Raw genomic sequence first — 9,967 nt, 5'->3', positions numbered from 1 at the left:
TTAAAGCGGTCCTCTCTCACACCAGATGCAGTCAGATTTAATGAGCACAAAACAAGAGGGAGCTGGATTTACCAAGAGGCATTAAAGAAAAACACAGGTGGCAGGCCTCAAATGTTGACTCTGACGAAATCTCCCGTCAGGTCCGGCCGCACAAGGCGCCCGGGTGGCTTGGCGGTCTATTCGGTTGCCTACCAACAACGGGGATCACCGGTTCAAATCCCCGCGTTACCTCCGGCTTGGTCGGGCGTCCCTACAGACACAACTGGCCGTGTCTGTGGGTTGGAAGCCGGTTTAGGGTATGTGTCCTGATCGCCACACTAGCGCCCCCTCTGGTCCGTCGGGGCGCCTGTTCGGGGGGAGGGGGAATTGGGGGGGAATAGCGTGATCCTCCCACGCGCTACGTCCCCCTGGTGAAACTCCTCACTGTCAGGTGAAAAGAAGCGGCTGGTGACTCCACATGTATGGGAGGAGGCATGTGGTAGTCTGCAGCCCTCCCCCGGATCGGCAGAGGGGGTGGAGCAGAGGCCGGGACGGCTCGGAAGAGTGGGGTAATTGGCAAGGTACAACTGGGGGGGGAAAGGGGGAAAATACCAACAACAAAAAGAGGGTCTGGCCGCGCAGCTCAACCGGACGATACACGTCAGTTTAGGCCGGAGCATATTTTGCACGAGAGAGAGAGAGAGAGAGAGAGAGAGAGAGAGAGAGAGAGGGAGAGAGGGAGAGATGGCGGCGTTTCACAATATTTACCATTACAACGCGTAATCAGCAAACCAATGAGGCAATTACGCGCACACCTCTGCTCACCTCCTCTCGTATGCCGGAGCAGGCAATCAGCCAGGGAGTTAATTTGGCACAGAAAACCCGAGAAAGAAACACCCACTCCGGCACCATATGTCACCGCAGTCCAACCTTGTTATTCAAACTAGCGAGCTTATTTGAAATTCGTCTCTGTGGTGAAACAGGACCAAAATAATCAGGGGAGCATGATCACACTTAATTGATTCAGTGTACTTTTAAGACACACTACAGGGTGTAGGGGTGACCTATTTCAGACGGCTCTTCAGAGGAACCGACTATCCACGGCAAGGGAGTAACGCACAGCGAATACTCTAATTACTACTGATCTATACAACCCGAGGTAAAACCGCTTTTGAACTAACTGCAACGCCCTGCCGTATTGTCGCCGATGGTCCGCGGTATTAAGTCTTGCCATTCTGCAATTCAGCGTGGGCTTCCTCTTCTTGCAATGTCAAAACGGCGACAAATAACACTGGCCGCATCTGCAGGCGGAGAGGAATTTACTCTTATTTAAAGCGACTCGTTTGACGGCAGAAATGAGTCGCTCCTTACTGGAAAAAGCTGAGGAACGAGGACGCATCCACGAATACTTTGAACTTGAATGAAATACTTCTAGGCTTCCAGGAAAGAAATGTCTTGAAATTTCATTACAGGAAGACTGATTCTGATTAGTACACACTGTCATCCTGGAAACGGCATCTGTGAACTTTCTGGTTACGTGTAACAAAACATTTCGGCTGCAAAAAAAAAAAGAAAAGAAGAAGAAGAGTTTAGGAAAATATTCTTTTTGAGATGACCCCCCCAAAGAGAACACGATCCTCATAATCAACGATGCTTTTTGATTTGACCCCCACCGTACTTCTATTATGCTCAGATAAGACCCCTGTGATGAGATTTATTAAAGGAGGGATGCTTCGTTCTGCCCACGATTAAAAGTAAGAAAACATCTCTTTTTGCTTATGTTTGGATGAAATGTGGACGCCGACTGTCTGTAATGAGTTAAACAGACAGCCGGGGAATAGCTGACTGAACCTGACCCCTACAGTACCCAGCCTTTTGCTCCGTTGACCACCGAGGGCTTTTTTTTTTCTTTAAACCCACCAGGATCCCGGCGAAGCTGAAACCAAGCGGAGCCGGTCCTGCTATCGAGGCAGAGCTCTAATGTTTTTCCCACCGAGTATAAGGAGGATGGGCTCTTCAGTCATACCACCCTACTCTTCCTATTAAGATCAAAATCTCCTCTCAGGCCCTGGGGTGTCAACAAAGGGAGATACAGTAAATGATATGCAAATTGGGGAGGCGGGGGGGGGGTAAAAAAAAAAGAAGAGCACTACAAATCAACTCGCCAGCCCTGCGTTTCCGCCACTTCACATCTTAACAGAAAATTCCTGTACTTGGGGTGAAATTCAAAGTGAGGTCTAGCGCTGTGTCGGCGGCGAGGGCATGTTTGCAGATTCCGGGGCTCAGACAGCACAAAGCCTCTCTAACTACGGGCGCGCTCGCGGTGGGAGAACTTGGAGGGATAGCATCGGTTTCAGGAGGATTCGCTTCTGGATCCGTCTCAGACATTAGGCAGAGTGCTCGAAAATAGATGTTTTGGAGTTAAGTAGACACCAGCGAGGCTTCGCCGGGGCACAGACCCTTAAAAGGGGCTTCTTGCCACGTAGTTTCATCTGGCACAACAAAGACCGCCACTGGGAGCGAAGGGGCCCGGCAACCGAATCTTTTTTTTCCGACATTGTGACGCAGCAACAATGAAATCGCATTTGTGGAGTGAATTTCATGAATTTGATGAGGTTACCCCCCCTCCCCCCGCCGCCATATCAAAACCATGATGCCGTATTCTCTTTGTTATGTGTTGTGTCATTCATCTGTTATTTATTGATGCAGCATCTGCCCCGCTTGACATTCGTTTGTAAGCTTCTGTTGTCTTTCCTAGTGCAGCAGGCACAGAAATGACACCGTAATGATATTCTATTAATTAACTATCCACACTTGGGAGATCAGGAGGGGTGTAAGAAAATACCGATACACTCGAGTACGGCGATATTATCTGTTGTGATACTGTATCGATTCTCAAAAGCACTGTATGGATTTTTAATCGTTTACATGTGGAGGTCCGTGACAAACATGTTGTGTTGTGTGTAACCCCACGACCGCTAGATAACAGTGTTGTAATCGATCTTCAGCCATCTGACTCTTCCGCTCCGACCCAACAACGCCAACTGAGACAGGAAGTAGCATAAGCACGAGGAACACAGACCTATGAAATCGCAATAATTACAGTATCGCAGTATGTCGCGATATACTGAACCGTAACCCTGTATCGTGGTACGTATCGCCTCGCCAGATTCTCGCCAGTACACAACCCCAGAGCTCAGTATGCTCAAGTGCAAGACTAAAATAAATACAAGAAATCTTAAAAATCTCTGTTGTGGTTGAATCCTTTTCATGGTTAACCATATGCAAAACAGCACCTCACTTATTAAACGGAAAACTATGGCAAGAGTATTGACGATGGCGGTGGTTTATGCACTCTCTGACCACATCAGACCAGAGATTGAGGACATTTCTCATATAGGTCACTTGCACTGCATCACTGCTACCTCCCCCTTACACCACATCCAATATGAAGGAGGTTCTTTGGAGTGTCTGTCTATCTGTCGGGTGCATGTGTCTCACCGGTCGACAGGGGCTTTTAAGGCTCAGCTCTGACTGACGAGAGGCCCTCTAGACAGGGTGGGGGGGGGCCCAGGCGCATAGTCTTCCTCGGGGATCGACTCCACCATTGACAGTAATTTGTAGTACTCATCTTCTCCGTCCAACACTTTGATTTGACTGTGACGTGAAAAGAAGACAAGAAAGTGGTTGAAGGCACCAACTGTTACTGGGATACGGGGAATACCCCGATACCCAGATATACATCTGACAGCACAATGTACGCAATAATTGCAGACATAACCACAAAAAGTCCAGCCCGTTTATCCAAGTCTACAGATCTCGCTGACTGAACTAGGGTGTCATTTATAGTACAAATACACAAGTCAGACCTTCAACAATTAAAATTAGCATGCTGACAAAGCCTTAATGTGTAAGCCCCTCTTCTAATGACGCAGAGCAAGTGCTCATAAAAAGCCTGTTATTTTCAGCACTCCATTTACATTATAAGAAAACAACTCCATTTCTGGATTCTCCTATTCCACAAAGGGCCTGCTCTGTTTAGAGCGGCTGTAAGTAGGAAAGCAGTTATTTACCCAAGTTTTCTCGGCTTCCTCTTGCTCCCCTGATAATCCAGAGTTCTCTGAGGAAAGGGCCAAGAGCACACAGTCAAAAGATGAGCAGAGAGTCATTAATTTTTAATTCAAAGTGATTTTGTGTTGAATGCGAGCAGATGCTGATAATATCAGAAGTCACAGCATAATTTTTTTTGATCAAAGGGCTCAAGTGAGCCTGATGAAGCATGCATCTTGCTCAGCTTTGATAAACCACATCAATTATTCACCGTGAAGGCAGACATCCTGACATGAAAGCAACAGATAAAGAGCATAAGCACATGTTCAAGACAAGAGGCAGAGCGGCGTGGGGGTGGGGCTCCAGGGTCTGGCACAGGTAGATTTAATTGTATTATCATCTGGAACCAAAGTCAGACAAAGGCCTTTATCGGCACTTTGAACTCACATATAGCTGGTTGTAGTAAAGGCTGTCTTCGGGGCTGTTGAGCAGCTTGGGCTGCTGGCCCCGCCGGCGAGGGGTTCTCTTCTCGAGCTTCACCGCTGGACCTGCAACAGAGGAGAATCGCTGAGATGCAGCAGCGAGCGTCGGGGCATCCGTCCAAACAGGCTACATTCACAACATCGAGCCCCATCGCCACCGTCACGATCACAATGAGAACCGCAGCAGCTTGAGTCTGCCATTCACCGCTGCAAAACATCGTTGTCACACGCTACAACGTGGCGCGAAAGCGTAACGGGAAAATTGCGACGATAGGGTAATACAATTCGAGGGGGCTGAACCCACTCGACAAAACTGCGTCAAATTCGCTCCCGTGAAGAACGCTACAGTTTATCTCTCCTGCAGGTGCATAGCAGATTATCGTTAAGTTGTCCTGAGTACTAACACTAAAGGATGTTGTAGTGAAACTGAGTGTGTGTGTGGTCTCAGACACACCTTCTACTAAGCATGGGGATGGAATACCTGTGCCCAGAACCAAGAAAAGCGGTTCACTTCTGTATTTCTAAGGTGACCAGTGCCAGCTGACCAGTGCTAGCTGGTCAGTACAGGGCGCCGGGGTGCCGCCCCCTTCAACTATCAGGAGATGAAAACCTACTTAAACATGTTAAATATAATTTAGCTGTATGATGCAAATAATGATGAAATAAACGTGTTTTCAATCTGTGGGCGCCTGTCAGCAGCATTAAGTATTGGTTCAAATGGTATTTGGTGGATTTCTGTCTGAATACATCTACTTCCTGGGTGAGGGGCGCCGGCCAAACCATACCTTATGTAAGCCCTCAAACCTGTGGCGAGCAGGTGACCTGAGGCTGCTGTCTGATTGGTTTCTTCATATTTTCCAGGGGGCGCAGTTCTGTGCCGCCCCAGACACTCCCACTTTTATTGGCAGTGAACTGGTATCGTTTTAATGTGTTTTGATCTAATGTGATTGGGCAATTCTCGTGTCTGTCAATCATGTTCACACCCACCAACACGCCTCGTCTCGGCCGTCAATCATCCACCGTCTACCGACCCTGATAACATCTATAGGCTACACTGTCCTTCTTAATAACTCTGTGAGTGTGTGGACATTAAAGCAGCTGTCAGGTGTGCTGCGCCGAGCTAACCCCCCCTCCCCCCAACATTTTTTTTAGCACCAGCCGCCACTGAAGGTGACACTCCAGCATATCACGATGGGGCATTATATCATTTAGATTAAGCAACAGTTAAAAGGAAAGTCACTTCCTGTCTCAGTGTCACATGTGCGAGGCTAAGTCGAAACAGGTGAAGAGCAACCTGCACACGTGTCGTGCCGTTACTCGCTGTCAAAGAAGCCACGACCAGGAGTTCGTGCCAGCAGCTTCCCTCGCAGCAGACGGCTGCAACTTCCTCAGTGCAATTCAAGTTCTCCAAGCAATATCAGTCGAACTATTCATTATTCACAAGACCAGCGAATGCGACATATCCCCGACGCTCCTGCTCGGGATAATGAGCCGTGTTGTGTGATCACCTATTCAAACACAAGACAATTACACAAGCTCGGTAGATTGCTCTACGCCAGGGTGCGCCCTGGGTTTTCAAGATTTATGGGTTACAAAAATGTGTTTTAAAACTTGGATACCTTTACAAGGAAGCATCTATATTTAATGTCGGAAAATGTTTCATCTTCTTTTCCGACAGTTTTTGGGTGAGACAGGACATTCCTTCATCATCTCCTGCTACCTCGGCTTCCCTACCTTGACTAAAGCTGCATTAGCTTTTTCCATCTTAACACTGCTTTGTACTGACTTTGAACAGACCTCATCACATCTCAATCCTATACATCAAAGAACGGACCCCCCCCCCAAGTCTTCCCCTCGCTTTCTTCATGTTATTCGAGACAGTGCAGGTTTACTAAATTCACACTTTGTAAATGCCCAGAAAGTTCCTGTCAGCTCTCTGATATCTGATAGCTAACTTATCTAGCTGTGTCTCAGCGCTGTTAGCCGTCTACTTCAGGAACACTTTATTTGTCGGTCCACCTCATGTACTTGCGCACATGAAATGAAGCGGAGTGCCGTTTCCCCCGAGCCCACAGCGGTGCAACGTACGGACAAAAACACATTCCAGAACTACAAGAACACACATACAAACTAACACGTATATCCATCCCTTATCCGAACCGCTTATCCTGCTCTCAGGGTGGCGGGGATGCTGGAGCCTATCCCAGCCGGCATTGGGCGGCAGGAGGGGGAGACACCCTGGACGGACCTCCAGGACATCACACAGGGCCAACACACACACACACACACACACAAACACACCTAGGGACAATTCAGTATGGCCGATCCACCTGACCTACATGTCTTTGTACTGTGGGAGGAAACCGGAGCACCCGGAGGAAACCCACACAGACACGGGGAGAACATGCAAACTCCACACAGAGGATGACCTGGGACGACCCCCAAGGTTGGACTACCCCGGGGCTTGAACCCAGGACCTTCTTGCTGTGAGGCGACTGCGCTAACCACTGTGCCGCCCACATATATCCAAACTAAAAAAAAAAATCACCATTCGAGGGAACAAACGCCAACCAGGATGACTCTGGGAACCGCTGGTCTGCATGGGCTAGCAGTTAGCTTAGCCTGCCCCCAGACTGCCCCCTCGGGTGCAGCTCCGGGCAGGGCCGCGGTCCCTGGGCCCAAGCTCTCACAGCCAACAAATGAAGACAAAAACTTAGACACAGACGTGGACAAAGACACTGCAGGGACAGTACCGGGCGAGGCCGCTGCGAATGAGAATTCGCGCCTTCATGGCTCGTTGTTATTATACCAATTTTCACCGGAACATTAGGCGGGATCTATTAAGTTATCGAGCATCTATTGCGCTTTGACTCTCATCCCTTCCTTGCATGCATGCGCTAGTGAGCCTATCATCCGAGGAGACGTCCCGAAACGGACGAGGTATCACGAAGGGATTTCACGTGAAGGCAAACGCACTCGTGCAGGTTCTCTGCCACTTGAAAAAAGTAGTAATCCCGGAATCCTTCGATGAAAACAAGGACAGATGCAATAAAGCAATTATCCAATACAAATAAAACTTTTGCACCTTAAACTTCAGAAACACAATGTACGTATGTAGGACATTGTTCTGCTAATGATGTCTGAAATGGGTTTGATAAGCAAATTTCATATTCCCCTGAAACCGCATCAAAGCACTCAATCACGAATAATGAATCCTGACGGCCTTGAACAAAGTTTCAGAGCGTAATCTTACAGCGGAATAGAGTAACCACACGCAGCTGCCCGGGTTGTTTACACACGTTCAACAAACCTACTTTCTGACATGCGTCTCGTGATTGTATTCACGGGTTCTTCTGCAAATATCCGGCTCCACGAGCAGAAACGAGTGATGCGCTGACTGCATTTTCAAGAAGTTCTTCATCTAAATTTTCGGGGGGGGGGGATGTTTTCTCCGTTAGTCTCGGACCTTCCACTGTGGCGGAAAGCGAGCATTTCTTGGTCGGCGCAGCATCCCGCTGGACGCCCATCTACACTAGCGCGGTCCTGCGGTCGAAAACACAATGAGCGGGTTTCAACATCACCATTTATCCATCCTGACCCGCAGCGATTAAAGAGCGCGGCGGATCAGAGGACGGGTCAGGCTTCCCATCTCGGTCTCTGTTTGTGAAATCGCTGCCATTTGATCCAGGCCAGCCCCAGAGGAACGCTGTTCCTGCAGATATCTTACAGGCGCCGAGGCTGCCAAACTGGCTGCGGGCATGGAAGCTCTGCTCGGACCCCAGGCGGGCGGGCGGGCAGATCTGGGAAGGGGTCAAACAGTGGCTCACACCAGGGTTGCTAAATGATTTTGGGTAACGTCTGCTGTTTGGGGTGGGGAGGAATAATGGTCAGCTGGGAATACAGAAGCGGTGGAATTTATACAATATTGATTCCTCTCTATCAAAAGAAAGCCCGGCAGAGTTTGCCCCCTCTTGGCTAGAGACTTCTATATTGTACATACTGGCTCCTCGAGATAAAAAGGATGGGAATTCTTTTTGAGATAGGTGTTTCTTTCATTTTCAAAGAGAAGCAGATGACTCGCATTACATCTGTAAATACCACTTTGAAATCCCCCTGAAAGAGCAGAACGCTCCACAGAAACAACATAAAAGAGCGGCTAACAGGGATTTCGAGAGGAATAAATTAAGAGATGTATCAATACACCTCCCGAATCATGTGCCGCGATCACCTGACTCCTCCCGGACCACACCGAGCCAACCGGGGCTTTGTTTACTCAGATGGACGGGACGGGGGCACCAAAAGGCAGCGGTGGGTTCTGAGGAAAAATCATCAGCGGGGCCTTTGATGTCTAAATGAGGCATGTGCAGCCCAGACCCCTCGCTTTACCCCGCAAACCCCCCAAATTCACGCACCCAAATGCATGCCGACGCAAGCATGGGAACATAAAATAATGCACACGTGTGGCCGCATGAGTGCACACATAAACACATGCATACATACCTGAGCATGCACGCACACACACACACACACACACACACATACACATTAAGGATGTTTGCGAGCTTCAATTAAAAACAGCAAAACTGTGCAGTCGGACTTGGAGAGAAGTTCCAGAATATTTCAGGGCGCTTGTGATTTATTACAAATGTCTTCATTTGGGACATCGCAGCTAAACGGTAACTCATGTGCTTTGCATTATGAGACACGCCGGGCGAATCACAAGGTTTGGAGGATAATGCTCCGAAGGGCAGTCCCTGCATCTGTTTTCACTAATGCGGACAGAGGATGTTGTTACATACAAGCAATTTTTCACACCGAAATCAATCATTTCCCCTGACGGCGGATTTGGGACCTAGACTCTTAAAGACAACCTTGTTCTGCGGAGGGAGAACTCTCTAGACTTTGTGGTAGTCGGTGGTTTGGTAAAACATGTGTATGACACATCACAGCTCCCCGGCAGGATGAGTGAGCGGCGTAACGGGAACGGAGCAATGAGTCACAACACACCCGAACCACAACAAAACGCTGGCGCGGGGCGTCCGGGTGGCGTGGCGGTCTATTCTACCAACGCGGGGATCCCGGTTCGAATCCCCGCGTTACTCCCGGCTTGGTCGGGCGTCCCTACACACACAATTGGCTGTGTCTGCAGGTGGGAGGCCGGATGTGGGTATGTGTCCTGGTCACTGTACTAGAGCCCCCTCTGGTCAGTCGGGGCGTCTGTTCAGGGGGGGGAGGGACTGGGGGGAATAGCGTGATCCTCCCACGCGCTACATCTCCTCACTGTCAGGTGAAAAGAAGCGGCTGGCGACTCCACATGTATGGGAGGAGGCATGTGGTAGTCTGCAGCCCTCCCCGGACCAGCAGAGGGGGCGGAGCAGAGACCGGGACGGCTCAGAAGAGTGGGGTGATTGGCCAGGTACAATTGGGGAGGAAAAAAAAAAAAGAGGGGGGGGGAC

At 49.2% G+C, this 9,967-nt stretch overlaps 1 protein-coding gene across 1 annotated transcript in view; it reads right to left on the bottom strand.

The window, feature by feature from the left end:
* Window positions 1-3,503: 3,503 nt before the first annotated feature.
* The window catches only part of myo3b (myosin IIIB), an 87,861-nt gene continuing 81,397 nt past the window's right edge, over window positions 3,504-9,967 (bottom strand). Inside the window, exons 32-34 of the mRNA XM_056289562.1 lie at window positions 4,477-4,577; window positions 4,053-4,099; window positions 3,504-3,636 (exon numbers count right to left, since the gene is read on the bottom strand). Of these exons, the coding sequence (XP_056145537.1) occupies window positions 3,504-3,636; window positions 4,053-4,099; window positions 4,477-4,577 (281 nt within the window). The remainder of the gene's footprint in view (window positions 3,637-4,052; window positions 4,100-4,476; window positions 4,578-9,967) is intronic.

This window comes from Lampris incognitus, chromosome 11 (genome assembly GCF_029633865.1).
Source record: "Lampris incognitus isolate fLamInc1 chromosome 11, fLamInc1.hap2, whole genome shotgun sequence".
In the NCBI taxonomy this organism is placed as follows: domain Eukaryota; kingdom Metazoa; phylum Chordata; class Actinopteri; order Lampriformes; family Lampridae; genus Lampris; species Lampris incognitus.
The sequence above is the reverse complement of the archived record's forward strand: the minus strand, read 5'-3'. Positions and strand labels throughout refer to the sequence as shown.